This window comes from Spinacia oleracea, chromosome 5 (assembly GCF_020520425.1).
Source record: "Spinacia oleracea cultivar Varoflay chromosome 5, BTI_SOV_V1, whole genome shotgun sequence".
Classification (NCBI taxonomy): domain Eukaryota; kingdom Viridiplantae; phylum Streptophyta; class Magnoliopsida; order Caryophyllales; family Amaranthaceae; genus Spinacia; species Spinacia oleracea.
In genome coordinates, this window is record NC_079491.1 from 1,788,383 (window position 1) to 1,804,148 (window position 15,766).

At 34.5% G+C, this 15,766-nt stretch overlaps 2 protein-coding genes across 2 annotated transcripts; one reads left to right on the forward strand and one right to left on the reverse strand.

Moving 5' to 3' along the window:
* The first annotated feature begins 294 nt into the window (after positions 1-294).
* On the forward strand, positions 295-4,411 carry LOC110794343 (inorganic phosphate transporter 1-4). Its single transcript, XM_056828897.1, has 3 exons — positions 295-480; positions 1,890-2,536; positions 3,174-4,411. Exons 2-3 carry the CDS (start codon positions 1,959-1,961, stop codon positions 4,183-4,185), a joined length of 1,590 nt encoding a protein of 529 aa, XP_056684875.1. The 5' UTR covers positions 295-480; positions 1,890-1,958; the 3' UTR covers positions 4,186-4,411.
* Positions 4,412-5,743: 1,332 nt separating this feature from the next.
* Positions 5,744-8,741, reverse strand: LOC110794322 (actin-depolymerizing factor). Its single transcript, XM_021999282.2, has 3 exons — positions 8,525-8,741; positions 6,857-7,122; positions 5,744-6,143 (listed from the first exon to the last, which is right to left on the reverse strand). The coding sequence occupies exons 1-3, from the start codon at positions 8,537-8,539 to the stop codon at positions 5,993-5,995; spliced, it is 432 nt and encodes a 143-aa protein (XP_021854974.1). The 5' UTR covers positions 8,540-8,741; the 3' UTR covers positions 5,744-5,992.
* Between the last annotated feature and the right edge of the window lie 7,025 nt (positions 8,742-15,766).

A 15,766-nucleotide genomic window follows, 5' to 3' on the forward strand; every position in this document is an offset into this window, starting at 1 on the left:
AACCGGCAATGATATACATCGTAAATCAATGATTACATATTAAAATAAAAAAATTGAAAAAGTGAAATTTTTTTCAAAAAAAATTCACTGACCAAGAGAGAGACAGCGTAGCAATAGGCATTAGCCAAAGGTGGTAAGTTAATTAGGTTGACTAATTAGAACGATTAAGAAGGGGAATATGCTAAGACTCTAAATCGAAGATACCATTTTTTTGGGTATGTTTTTATAAAGTCCTAAAATAATGCAATATTAATATCATATATAAATACCCCTATTTGTATTCTTCATTTCTCCATCAACCAAAAAAAACAACACATTACTTTAAGATCTGACATCTTGACCCATCTTTGTTTTCACTTAGGTTTTTTTGTCAGACTATTTCGGCACTCTACGTCATCAACCCATAAAATTAACAAAGTTAACTCGGGTTTCGGTCGCCTTGCTTTCGTGACTATCTCTACATCGAAAAAAAAAACTCAGGTTTGCAACTTTCTTGTCGTTTTTCTCTAAATATTTTGTATAATTATTCATTACTTATCGAAATTGATATAATTAAAACCATTTTTTAAAATTTGAAATTGAAACGCCTACCCAATCTGGTCATAAACGACTTATTGATATGTTATTTTATGAGATAAACTTGAATTTTTAATTTGACAATGCGTTGATTATGTTCAATCAAGGAGATCTTTGAGTTGTCTCGTTACCTGAATTATTGTGATGTGGACAAATGAATAATGCGAAAATTATAAATATTTGATGTTTCCAATTTTGAGAGTTATATGGATTTAATGAAGATGATCTTTGTTTGTTCATTTCTAGAGATAATAACGCTCATACATTTACCTTTACATTTACATTTTAGTGAATGTATATATGGTTCAATTCATAGAATTGTGTGTTTATTCAAAACTATGATTCATATAATTAAATGTAGGTTACTAACTTTAGCTTTTGGGTGATTTGTATTTCTACTATTTGAGAAAGAAAAACATGCATGCACCTTTCTTTTACTCAAACTTTGTAATTGTTAATCCTTAATCTCACTAAATTAATCATGTTTTAAATTTTACCAATGAGGTCTTGGCCTATTGGTTAACACTGAGATCTGTGTATAATATGTCTTAATTAATTTCGAATTCCCCCGCCCCGTTTTATAATTTTTATTACCTTCGTGTCGCATTTGCACCAAAAAGAAAAATGTTATGAATTATGAATTTGAGTAAAACCGATGAATACGACAAATGAGTAGAACTTAATTAGGAAAATGGAAGTACTACAAAATACAAGTATCAAATTTAGTACTTTAGTAGTTTAGTTTGTAGTTTGTAAACTTTTATTTTTATGCAAATTTAGCCTATGTCAAAATAAATAAATTAATTAATTAATACTTGTAGAATGTGTGCATATGTGGCTATTTTGTTCCTTGTGGGGGGCACGGGCACACGAATAAGAACACAAGTAGCCAAGTAGGCCAAGCTTTTGATATTGTCACGAGTACTTCAAACTTTATGAAAAAATTGGCTTATGAAATAACGTAGGGTATCCAACCTTTTCTAGAAAAATGATAATTCTTTTTATCAAATATAATTAACCTCTTCAAATTTGTAGATTAGCGGTCTCCACGTCACACTCGAGTTATAGTGATTGGGAAAATAATTTTGACACACCAAAATATTGATTTTAGTAAATTATTTTGAGATGCAGTTTTTCGTGCTCTACTCGATCACAAGGAATGTGTCAAAATAAGTTTCCATAGTGATTGTGTGAATGAAGGATGTATTATACGGAGTACTTTGTATTACACACACATGCATGTACGGAGTATTATGTTGATCCAATGGGTAGGGATTGTGCAACTAAAAGTTTATTGTTTGTATTTGATCCAGGTACGTAAAAGAAGGTGATCGTAGGAGAAAACGTACATAAACCGTGACATTTTGATAAAATAAAGTGTCATGGCCAAGGAACAACTACAAGTCCTAAACGCCTTAGATGTGGCCAAAACACAATGGTACCATTTCACGGCAATTGTTATAGCAGGGATGGGTTTCTTCACGGACGCCTATGATTTATTTTGTATATCTCTGGTGACAAAGCTCCTGGGCCGGGTTTATTTCCACGTGCCAGGCTCAGAAAAGCCTGGCACGTTACCTCCTAGCTACTCCTCGGCTATCAACGGGGTAGCCCTGGTTGGGACGCTAGCCGGGCAACTCTTCTTTGGCTGGCTCGGCGACAAATTAGGCCGGAAAAAGGTCTACGGTATAACACTAATGCTCATGTGTCTTTGCTCCGTGGCCTCGGGCCTCTCCTTCGGGAGTAACCCGAAGTCTGTTATGATCACCCTTTGCTTCTTTCGATTTTGGCTCGGGTTCGGTATTGGTGGGGATTACCCGCTATCCGCCACCATCATGTCCGAGTATGCTAATAAGAAGACTCGCGGGGCGTTTATTGCGGCCGTGTTTGCGATGCAAGGGTTCGGGATCCTTGCTGGTGGTATATTCGCCATTTTTATATCTGCTGCATTTGATGCTAGGTACGTACACATCTTGATATTAACATTGCACATTACCTAAACTGCTAAGCATGCATGACACTATATCTATTTCTCATGATGCAACAAAGACATTATCACTGTTAGGCCCGGTTCTTTTGAGCCGAGCTGATATAGACTGACCTGAAAATACTGAGTCTTGAGCAAGATATTGTGATCCGTAACCCGATTTTATCCTAACACGAAAACTAATTGGTCAAAACCCGACAAAACCTGTTTTGACCCGACTGATTGAAAATCGATGTTTATATAGTAATATAAGAGATTATCATGAACTTGAACCAAAATAAACACGTTGTTGTTACTGTTGTTGGGTGTAATTTGATTTAGATTTGAATTATACCCCATTTTATGTTTAAAATTTGACTAAATATAAACTTGTGTATTGATTCGACCCGAACCCGAAAGCGGCCGACTCAAATTAACCCAGACCCAAAAGTAATTTTTTTTATAACCCGACCCAATCGACCCATGCCATCCCTAACTGTCAACTGTCAAGCCTTAACTGCTGATTAACAACCACTTTAACAAAAAAAATGTTGATCAACTTCACTGATAATTAATCAATCATCTAATCTTCAATCAATCTAACATGACAATTTCTGTTATTATATCACAGATTCCCATCCCCATCATACGCAGAAGACCCAATAAAATCCACAATCCCACAAGCAGACATAATATGGAGGATCATCCTAATGGTAGGAGCAATCCCAGCAGCTTTAACATACTACTGGCGAATGAAGATGCCGGAAACAGCCAGGTACACCGCCCTGGTAGCCAAAAACACCAAGCAAGCCGCCGCCGACATGGGAAAAGTCCTCCAATGCGAAATCCAAGAAGAAGAACCACCGCAAACGGCGGCGACAACCACAACCACAACCACAACCACCACTTGGGGTTTATTCTCCAAAGAGTTCGCCAGCCGCCACGGGCTCCACCTACTGGGGACCACAACAACCTGGTTCTTACTCGACATCGCATTCTACAGTCAGAATCTTTTCCAGAAAGATATATTCAGTGCTGTTGGGTGGATCCCACCTGCAAAATCAATGAACGCGATTCAAGAAGTTTACAAAATTGCTCGAGCACAGACATTAATCGCGCTTTGTAGTACTGTTCCTGGGTACTGGTTCACCGTCTTCCTCATCGATCGAATCGGAAGATTCGCAATTCAAATTCTGGGTTTTGCAATGATGACGATATTCATGTTTGCTCTTGCTATACCGTATAAGCATTGGACCCACCCGGATAACAGAATCGGGTTTGTTTTTATGTATGCGTTGACTTTCTTTTTCGCGAACTTTGGGCCCAATGCGACGACGTTTGTTGTTCCGGCTGAGATTTTTCCGGCACGGTTGAGGTCCACGTGTCATGGAATATCGGCTGCAGCTGGGAAAGCGGGTGCGATTGTTGGGGCGTTCGGGTTTTTGTATTTGGCCCAGAATACTGACCCGAAGAAAACGGATCAGGGTTACCCGGCTGGTATTGGGGTTAAAAACTCACTTATTGTTTTGGGTGTGATTAATTTGTTAGGGATGTTCTGTACTTTCTTGGTTCCTGAAGCAAAGGGGAAATCTTTGGAAGATATGTCAAGGGAAAATGAAGATGATGAAGAAATATCTGTTTAATTTTCAGAGTTTTTCTTCTAATTTTAATTAAGAGTTTTTTTTTTTTTTTTAATTAAGAGTTTTTAGTTAGAGATTGTTTGCTGTTTCAAGACTTACAGCAATGTTTTTTTTTTTTTTTAATTTCATGTAGTAGTTTCTGTGTTTCTGAATGAGCATAGTTTGTGTTAGCAAGTTGAGTGTGGTTTTTAAAATTGCTTAAGTTATGATGAGTTGTTTATTTAGATTATTGAAGAATTTACTGTGTTTGGTTTGTGGTTTGTGGTTTGTTGGAAGAGGGAGGTTAATTTTCATGATTAAGCCCGGGAAAATTAATCTCTTCTGAGTTTAATTACCTAGACTGGATTAAACAGATATTGATTTAACGCGTCTTAAATTAAACAGTAATGAGTAAGATAGCTCATGATTTGTCACATTTTTCAACCTTGGGAATTTGGTCAAAGATTATGGGACGATGAGATCTCCGAGAAGTGTTTTAATGTAACTTCAACCGATTTATTAATATAGTTTCCCTTTGATGGGTTCCCTCGGGTCATTATCATTATCATTACCCCATTGTCTCAAATAGGCTCCCGCAAGAAGCGGGGTAAGGGGGGGTCGGGTGTACGCAACCTTACCCCTGCAATTGCATAGAGGTTGTTTCCAATTGACCCAAAAAGCGATAATTCAGATGGGTTCTCAATTGCAGAGAGGTTGTTTCCAATGAGTTCCCTCGGGTAAAAAAAATAATGTAAACCAAGAAAACATTCAAAAAACCTAAGAGATGATTCAGATTTCAGAGAAATATTTCAACTGGAAACTGCCTAGAAAATAAATCTACCAGAAAGCTTCTGCTGGAACAATGAAAAACTGCATGACTTCTCGCACTGAGCTCTCAAAGTGGACTCATTCTGGTCCGGGCAAGCCTAAAGACCGACCCGGACCTGTATAAAAGTCCAGCCCGAGCCCAAAGTTGTGGGCCAAGCCTAGACCACATTATTTTGTAAAAAAACACGGCAAGACACGGCACGACTCAACCCGACCTGACAAAGCACCCTAAATTTAGTAGAATTAGGTTTAGGCACGACCGGCCCGGCCCAGAAGCCCATGGGAGCTGGTTTGGACTTTCCAGCCCGGCCCGCATGATTAGGCCTCAGTGACAGTCTATGGACTCGACCCGAAGCCCGAGCACGTCCGACCAACGATGCATGGTGGGCTTGACATGGACCCGGTCCGTTTAGGCTCACAGTCCGTGGCTCGCCCTGAAGCCCAACCCATGGCCATCTTACGTTGCAATGGACTCATGAATTACAGCTGATCCGTGAGTCAGGATGGGCCGCAAAGAGCCACAGACCATAGTTGGCCCGTTTCATTCCGAGAGATCGGATTGAAAACTGTCAGTCCAAGCCCAGGAAAATGTTCCTGGACCGGAGCAAATCTTGACCCAGACGAGAGACGACATCCTCAAGAATTAGTCCCGACCAGACTCAGGTAAGATCGACCTAACAACGATCAGCTGTGTACCCTTAGTAATACAGGTTTTGCATTTTACCAGTATGAATATAGAATTTATGCCACAATCTATGCATGAATATAACATGTTTTTTTATAACTTCCAAGAATAATATCATCAATTCATCATAAGTTGGTAAACAAGCTTACAAGTCAGTTAAGCTTTTTCCTAGTCTGACAAGCAACAAAGGCAAATAACAGTATATAATATGTCACAAACAGCAACAGCCTATGAGCATCAAATGTCAGACCTTCTATTTTTCGAGTTTTTTTTCCCTTCGTTAGAAAGAATCATCTCTGTATAAAAATTCTAAAATGATTAATGTGCACGATCCTTGATCACCTCGAGATCCATTTCTGAGGGATCGGTAGCCTGAATTTCATAATGTACACCATCAAGCTCGTGCTTGAAGTTCTCCTTTGATGTGGCGTACAGCATCTTGGCACGTATACGTGAGGTTGAAGGTGCCCTACATAATCAATATAAACAAATAAAGGATCAATTTACAGAAATTTCTTCTAGAAAGACAAAAAGATGAAATCCATAACCCAAATTTCACCAAAGTTTGCTCATTAAGGGTATTTATAACATTTCCACCCCTATTAGTTGCCTAACTAGTTCGGCAAACAGATTTTTCTCTAGGGCACTGTTTGTTTCAACGGCAAACATTTTCAAGGGAAAATATCAAGGGAAAATAGTTTTTCTTTGTTTGTTTCCTTGCAAGAAAAAACATGAAAACAAGAAAAAACATTTTCAAGGGAAAATATCAAGAAAAAACAATTTTCCACCCTTAACAAAAACAAACAAAGGAAAATGGGAAAATCATATTCCGAAAAGGTGTTTTCCGTCAAAACAAACAGAGCCTAGAAGAAATGGCAATGTCATAACAAAGCTTGAGCAGAAATTTCAAAGGAATAGATTTTTCCAGGCCAAAACAATCATATATTCCATGAACTCAAACAATAATAAATCAGAAAATAATAAATCAATCCAGGTCCACAGTTCATGTATGTATACACAACAGCAGCAACCTATAAGCTTGATATCCAAAATACAGAACAGAATCAGCATCAACAGAGCAATAATCCTGATATCATCATAATTTACCTAACAAACCAGGAAAAGAGCAGAAATTTGGGAGGAAATTGCAACTGAGAATATAAAACAGGCAAAAGAGCTAACCATGCAAAGAAGAAAATCTTGCTCTTTTGGCAATTGTCAGATGTCACAAAATCATAATCATAGACTGCGTATCGACAGTCATTTTCCGGTAAGGCAGCCAAAAAGTCGTCATAGCTCTCGGATGGAGTGCCGGTTTTATCAACTACGACCTCTTTCTTCTTCTCATCGATCTTGAATACCACGTAGCGATGATCCTTCTTCCTCTTTAATTCCAGGAATGTACTTTTGCTATCATCCGCGATAGTCAATCCAGAAAGAGAGTTTGACTGTAACAAAACCAAAATATGATCAGACTTTCTCAGTATTGGACTTTTTTCCACACAACATCTATACTTTATATTAAAAGGCGTTTCTATAGAAGTTTATGTGCCACGTGACGCTCTGTTTGTGAGTATATCATTTCACGTAAACTTCATATATTTAAAAATCTAGGAATGGAGCATGTCAGCATGTATAAGACTTGAACCCGGTACCTCCTGTTTAAACAATAAAGTGTTTACCATTGAGCTATAACACGTTGCTTGCTATCATTGTAAAAAGAAAAATATACTAATAAATGTTATAAAAATGAATTGATTAATAACATTTTCAAATAAGAATAATACGAAGTATAAATGTTACCAATGCCCGGGCCTAAAATTGAAACTTAATAGAGAGCTAGACTTCGTTCCTCAAGAACAAGCAAAAGAAATTCAGCCTCGGATGACAATAAGACAGTGTAAAAACTGGCTAAACATTGAATCATTCAGCAAAGTTTACCCCGAAAATCACGAGATAGCAATGTTAATCATCACCCCATAATGCCATAACTAGTCAAGTAAGCTTTTTCTATAAGGCAACAGATTTGACGCCACAATCATAATGTTCATGAACAAAGAACATACCCCCATCAAAAGTACAAACATAATAACAAAAAATTTAAGTGTTTCTCATTGAATTGTCCCAATTCTGACTTTCAAAATCGATGTTATTTGTTCTGTATAAAAAGCAAGGCACTTTGATATTCTAATCCACAAATTAAGCAGCATAATTCTCCAAAGATAAAAGAATTATTTTATAATTCTCCAAAGATAATGAAATTAAGACTTATCAATTAAAATTACTTAACAATTCTCAAGAAATCACAGTCACTCACAGATATCTCAAATTTCAATCCCCAAAAATGTCAAAAGTTCATGTCAATCAAAATTCTCCTCTTTATTTTTATTTTTTTATTTACCCAAATTACTTGTTCTTTTATTTCTTCGTATACCCTTTAAGCAGCAATAATCACAGAACAAATACGAGTGATGAATTCCAAAAAAAAATGCCATCTTTCTGCAATAATGAACAACGCCGAAATAAATAAAAATATAAACAAAACTGGGATACTTGCAAAAGTCTAAATTGAAGTATTTTTACTAAACTTTAGCAATTAAGAAATCGAAGGCTGAATCTTTTCGATTAACAAAACGAGATTAACATGGTGATCGTAGAAATCGTGATCTATTCGATTGCAAATCAGATAAAATTGAGATCAAGAAACCCAAAAATCATGCAAATTTATATTAATTGAAGACAGAAACAAAAACAAAAACAAAATCAACCCATGTAACAAAAAGAAAAGAATTACAGAAATCAGAAGAACAAAAAGGCGGAGAAAAATTGAAGGACAGAAGAAAAGGTTACCCTTTTGAAAGACATGGTTAATGGAGTTGCTTAGGTTTAAAGGAAACCCAGAAAACGCACCAAAGTTCGTATTTTTAGAGAGAAAATTTGAGAAGGGAGAGCAGAAGGGTGATGGGGTTTTAAGGATTGGGATAAACTGGAGGGAAATTGGTTGTTGAAAGAACCAATTATTTGAGAATTTGATAGTGTTGTCAACTGCCCAAAAACCTACTCGAAATAGGTTACTTCTTTTAATTTTACTTATACTAAGGTTTTATTCTCTGACGACTTATTTTGACTTATTTCAAACAAAATAAATTTATGAACTAGATAAGTTCAGATAATAAAAAAAAATTAAGATAATTTCATACACAAATAAGTTAATTTTATATAAAATAAGTTTTTCTAGATTAAATAAGTTCAGATAAATGCAGTTGAGTTCAGATAAGTGCAGTTGAGTTCAAATAAGTTCAGATAACAGTCAAAATAAGTCGAATAGAACGAAGCATAAGTTTGTTAAGCGGAACGACGGATGTGAAAAATTAACCCGACCTGGCCGTAAAAAAACATTAACACATTAACTCTACGTAAAATATTACGGAGTACTTCATATATGATTGATTTGAACGGATTATTTCTAATTCATACCCAACTTTAAATCCTGATTTGATGATTTTGTGTGGAGTGATTAATTGATACTCAGTCTGTTTCAGAATACTTGTAACATTTTGATTGACACACTTGTCAAAGCACTAATTTAACCGTAATATGCAATTATATTTTAATGAAAAGAACTATTAAAAAATAAATTAAGACTAAATCTAACAGCATATACACAATAATTTGTTTTTTAATAAGAAAATGTGGTCAGAGTTAAAAGGTCAAATTATTGCAACTATTCTGAAACAGAAGGAATACAAAGTACTATGCATTATGTAAGGTCAGTTTAGGTTGGTCTTATACTCTGTATGAGCTTAACTGGTATATTTATACTATTTTTAATTGGTATGTGTACGTAAGCTCAATCAAGACTCACTTATCTTGGGGTTATCGACTTACCGGTCTAATTTATCAATAGCCTTTTTTTTTTCTTGCCGATAAGAGTTGGCAAAGTTGGGAGGAAAAGAACATTGATATAACTTGTCTTGATTGAATTCATCTAGAGATAACATGACTTGACCAAATTCATCTAGAGATAACATGACTTGACCAAATTCATCATTATTGAACTAGTTTTTCTTGGAATAGGTGGGTATGAATTACTATAGTTAACCATTTGTGTTTTGTAATTAGTAATTACGGTGTGTATAAATATTGAAATTTTCTTGTTTATATAAATACCATTTATATTGAAATTTTATTGTTTATTCATTCTTTTTTACAGAAGTTAACAAAATGTTTGAGGATTTTATCTTAGATCGTTCATTTTAAAACCAATTGATGATAGTAGAAGTAAGTCATTTAGGTTATAAACAAAAATTCCTTGCTTCATCTCACACTTACTTCTTAACAAATATCCCCTTAAGTATAAGTCACTTCCCACTCTAACGAAAGGGGCTAAAGCTTTCAGACCCTAGCCGGTTAGGAGACACCAACAGATGAACTCATAACTGGAACACGTTTAGATATACAGGGGTTTAACATATAGTGTAATAGTCCAACTAATCAAAAGTTCGGCTCTGATATCAATTTGTTATAACTGATGGAAAATCAAGGAGGAAACAAAAATCCCATAACATAACAATTATGATGCTAAACTATGATTAACCGAATAATCAGGCATAATAATGGCTGATGTAACTCTTAAGATGCAGCCAAACTATGATTGACAATTTTTTACTTTAATATTAATATTAATATTAAATATATTATTATGAAATTGAGTATTGAGTTGAAAGGAAAAAGAAGGGCGGTGCGTTGGAATAACGCTATTCTATGTGGCTCTTGATAACATGCCAACTAGACCATAAAATTAGTCTTTTTCGTGCAATTTGCATGTTACTGCCCAATTTGAAAATTAGTTGTTTTTCATTTTTGGCTGTAATTAATAGAGTATAAAGTTAATCTTGGGATTCAATCATCAGTTTAAGTTTTTGGTTGAGTTGGTCATTTAATAGTTTGTAATGAGATAAATAATCCTAGCCATTAAAGGATTGGGATAAAAGAAATGACAAAAACTACGTTATGAGCATGTTTGGTATAGTTTTTTAAGTGATAGAAATAGAATTATTTAACTATTTTCAGTGTCTAATGTTTAGCATAAGAGGTGTAATACAATTTTTTTTCTAAGGGTAACCATTATCATTATTTGTTAACTCTTCAAACCTTACGGTAAAAAAATTTGTTACCTTCATCAATCCATATTTGTTACAAGTTTTCCTTTCCCATGGTATAGCAAACACCTTATAATGGAAACGAAAATGATAAAGGCCGCAAAATGCGACCTTTAAGCTGTGTCACAATGATGACATGGCATGCTTATGTGTCATGATTTAAATTTCAATTTAAAATATTTAACTTATATATCCTATTATACATGTTTAAATTAAAGGTAGGAAAATCTTAATATTCTAATTTGTTTATTTCTTTATATCGATTACCTTATTTACATATTTTCATAGTAAATTTTTTGCATTGATAGTAAAAATAGTATGATGACTAATATCCTACGTGGCGCTTAAATGTACCAATTAAACTCCGACACGTAAGATTGCGACAATTAAATGTTGTCGCAACTTGCGACCTTTATCATCACCCTAATGGAAATAGTTAACATTATCCTTTCCCATTCTTGTTTATTTTCTTTTCTAAATTTATACCAAACATGCGGTAAGAGTATGCATTAAAAATTATGCTTTTAAAACCTTTATTTTCAAATGAATGTGTGGTTACATACTCACAAACTCATAATGCGTGTTTGCTGATAACGTTTGAAGTACCGAATAGCATTTTGACCTAATCAGGACACTACTTGTAAAACTTGTAAGGTTGTAAGTATTTGGTAAGTTAGCGGTAAGAGGTAGAGGTGAGTGTGGGTAGGTTTTGTCAAGCGTTAAAATTAGTAGTTGGTAGCGTTTGATAAATTATACTCCGTAGTAAAGTTTTATGTACAATATACATAACTATTATTGTATTTTACAATCAACCGCTACTTTTACATAACATTCATACTAGTTACTCGCTACTTTGACAGTTAACCGTTACTCGCTACCATTCATCGCCACTCGTTACTCTAACAGTACGTTATCTGCTACTCAACCGCTATCTGCTACCATTAGTTTTGCCGAACATGGCCACAATTCACACTCATCAGAAACTTCAAAGAGGGGAAGAAACAAAAATTGAGAAATATTTGATAAAGTTTGTTTGATTAATAAATTTACTACTTCAAATTTAACTAAATGGAAGAGTTAGAAACTTAATTAGAATAATTCAGATCGAATAATTCGTGCAAATAAATCAATTACTTGAAATTAACAATAATCGTCTGAAATCATATTAATAATGATTTCATGATCATTATTATTATAGTACTAATATGATCATTATTATTATAGTACTAATATGATCATTATTATTATGATGTTAAATTAATTAAATAAATATTGTAATTAATAACAATTTTAAAAAACGGATTTTTCATGAAATACCCCTCAATTTTCACGAAATTCACCAAATGCCCCTCAACTTTCAGAAATTCACCAAATGCCCCTCACCTTTACTATAATACCCAAACTACCCTTACACTTAACGGACGTTAAGTCGCCGTTAGCTGCTTTTTACTCTTTTGCCCTTATTTTTCTTTTGCGCCTCACCCAACCACTTCCTTCTTTACGGTTAAAAAAAAACGCGACTATCAAAATTCTTCTCTCTCTCTCCCCTGTTCTTCAACATTCAACCGCCATTACTGCTTCATCAATCACTCAAAAACCTTCAAAATTTTGGTGCACCCTGATTCTCTGAGTGCAAAAGCGGCGTGGCTACGAAACTTTGCCAAATTTCTCATTCTCATCCCCAAATTCACCGCCAATTCGAATCTCGGAACCCTAATTTTATTTGTTCACTTCTGTAATTGTTCTTCTAGAACTCGAAACATTTCAGTGTTCAATTTATTCGGGAAAATTGAGGTAAATTTCATTTATAAATGCTCAATCATTTTCGTTCAGTTTTTGCATCATAGTTATTTCACTTTTGTTGTAAATTTTCTGGAATTTAAATAATTATCTAAGTTCATGGAGTTTGATGGTGTGGTATCTAGTTAGTCCGCTAATTTGACTTGATTTTTAGGCACTTTTTATGTTTTGCGCGTTGAATTTTAGGTGTTGTTGAATTGAATTGGTTTATGCAATTTGAGGGGTAAATTTTGGTTCCGAAGCTCTAATTTTGCAATTTCAGGAGTAATTAAGGCTTTTAGAAATCAAATTGGTGCATGAATTTGATTCATTTATGATCCATTAAAACGATAACTCGATTCACTTAATGTATGAGCTGATTAATTTTTTTGAGCTAAATTTGATCTATCAAGAAGAGCATTGCTTTTTAGTTCAATATTCCTTCTTGTGATGTGGATAGCAAGTTGACTTGGTTAACAAATTTTGGGTTTGAAACTGGATCAAAACCTTAATAATAATATTTTAAAATGTTGACTTTATTGATTGTTATGACATCCATTACTCAAGTTCTGGAAGAAAGCTTATCAACTTGTTCTTGATTCTTACAAGGGTTGGAGATCGAAAATTTAGGTTCAGTACGTGTCAATGGAAAGTCTGACTTAAATGTTCCGTTATTGGAAGCTCCTATAGTGTGACAGTGTTAACAAGATGACAGAATTATTGTGCTAAATGATAGTTTGTATTTTTAATTTGAGCATGGCTTTATTTGGAAGACTTCGAACTAAATTAATGAAGACCTTTGTTGCTGTGCATACTTGGTTTTGTTCATTATTTTCGTAATTATTTGTTGAGAGTAAGCCCGGTTACTTTGTTTTATAATCATAATATTTGTTGGTGATTTATTTGTTGGTGCTGCTTCTGCTTGCTCCTATAGTTCTCTGGCTTCTGTTGTGGTGTATGATGGCTGCAGGTTCTGTTGTTGCAGTCTGATTTGCAGACTTCTGTTGTGTGTAGTCTGGTTGCTTTGTGCAATTTTTGTGTTTTTCTGCTTCTGTGGTGCTCTTGCAGGATGCAAGCTTGCTCATTTGTTGTGTTTTTCTACTTATGTGATGCTCTTGTAGGATGCAAGCTTGCTGGTTAAGTTTGCTTCTTTCATGCTTGCTGTTGTAGTGATGGTTGCAGATTTGCAGGATGTTAATTGTAGTTTCTGCTTCTTGTTGAGTCCTTGTGTTGTAGTTGTAATAAGCACATACACCGTACCAGGTCGATCCCAAAATCCAGCCGTTGGGCTTTAAGAAGGTAATTTTTACATTGGGGCATTTGGTGAATTATATTTTAATATAGGAGTATTTGGTGAAATAAGTTACATTATAGGGGTATTTGGTGAATTAGAAAGTAAGGCTAACGGCAGACTAACAGCGCGTCATTAGTAAGGGTAGTTTGAGTATTATAGTAAAGGTGAGGGGCATTTGGTGAATTTCTGAAAGTTGAGGGGCATTTGGTGAATTTCGTGAAAATTGAGGAGTATTTCATGAAAAATCCGTTTAAAAAATGAATCCTAATCATTGTAATTTAATATAATTAATATTACACATACAATTCAAGAAAATTAAAAGTTCCCAAAACGAACCCTAATCTATTAAAATGGTGTAAAAGTCCAACAAAACTACATTATTATTAAAAGCATGCGACAAAAAATTGACCTAATTACATGCAATTGAAGGGTAAAACAAATATGTTCTTTTGTGTCTTCAATAATATTGTTCATTTGCACAAGCGGTCGAAGCTAGGAAACTTTAGAGATTGTAGAACATAATTAAATATCGAATTTCGAGCAAAGAAGAACAAAGAATATAGAAAAAGAACAACAAAAGAATCAGAAAAGAGAGAAGTAATAGATTTTTTTCTCGAGAATTTAAATTGGTTAATTAGATGGGTCAAATGAAATTTGAGTCAGAATCATCAATAATTTTGCTATACTACCATGATACTGTTAAAAAAAATCTACAGGGTAAACAGTGATAAACAATCCATCTCTCATAACTGATGTATTGAATTCAGTGTAATGAAAAGTAAATTATTACAAAAAGATCTTATACGTGACAATAGAAAAAGAAAACATATTTAATTTATGTGATAATTTTGCTCTACTACAGAAAACATGCATGTAAATATACTTTATAGAAAACTGTCATTTTACGTCTTTGCATAGACTCTAATGAGTTGAGTCATAGTCACCGGTCTATTAAAAAAATTAGAACAATCTCTGCAACTTAAAATGCGTGCATTCATTCAAATTAGACCTGGTTATCGGGCGGGTCGGGTCAGGATCGGGGCGGGTCAAAAGAGGGTCGGGTATTAAAAGGATCATTTTTAACGGGTCGATAATGGACGGGTCAATAGCGGGTTGCGGGTCAATAGCGGGTCATTAGTGGGCGGGTCAATAAACGAGCAATGAAAAATGAAAAACAAAAGAGCCATGTGCAAGTACAAGTGAATACGAAGCTATACACGTAATTTTTTGTATCATTACTATTTTAATTTTTAAAATAATTGTAGTATAAGTTTGACCCTATAATGACCCTGTCCAATAAAGGCCCTGTCCAATAAGAACCCTGACCAATAAAAGTTCTATTAACTTGACCCTAACCCTATATCCATTGGACTAGCCTGTCCAATAACCAGGTCTAATTCAAATACAAGGACTACGATACAAGCATATACTTTTGGTACTTTGGGTCAATGGGTTGATTTTGCTAAAGTTGTCGGTTTAGTTCACCTCAACTTCGACTAAATTATCGGTTCAGTTCACTTCGAGTTAAGCTAATCCTTTAACCACTACAGAAAAACTACCTAACTATCTAGAGTTAGAATATTGCACGACTATCTAGAGTTAGAATATTGCACGATTGTAGGTCAAACTTTATCTTAATGTTTTTTTTATTTTGGATTTGGATTTGGATAAGATTATAAAATTTGATTTTTAAAGATAAATCACCAATTATTATCTTAATAAAATATGGTGGATACAAACTATTTTTGTTTTAAATTCTTGTGTATAGATTAGTAAAAGATGGATAAAGTAGTTTACTTTTAAGTTTCATATGTTACGTTTGATTTTGAAAGACAATGAATCAAAAACCTTTAATGT

Bases quoted from the DNA above. Each gene is read 5' to 3' on its own strand.
- LOC110794343 (XM_056828897.1), top strand. From the start codon at position 1,959: ATGGCCAAGGAACAACTACAAGTCCTAAACGCCTTAGATGTGGCCAAA. The intron at 2,537-3,173 runs GTACGTACACAT...ATTATATCACAG, and splicing joins TCTGCTGCATTTGATGCTAG to ATTCCCATCCCCATCATACG.
- LOC110794322 (XM_021999282.2), bottom strand. The intron at 6,144-6,856 runs GTTAGCTCTTTT...TTGATTATGTAG, and splicing joins AAGATTTTCTTCTTTGCATG to GGCACCTTCAACCTCACGTA.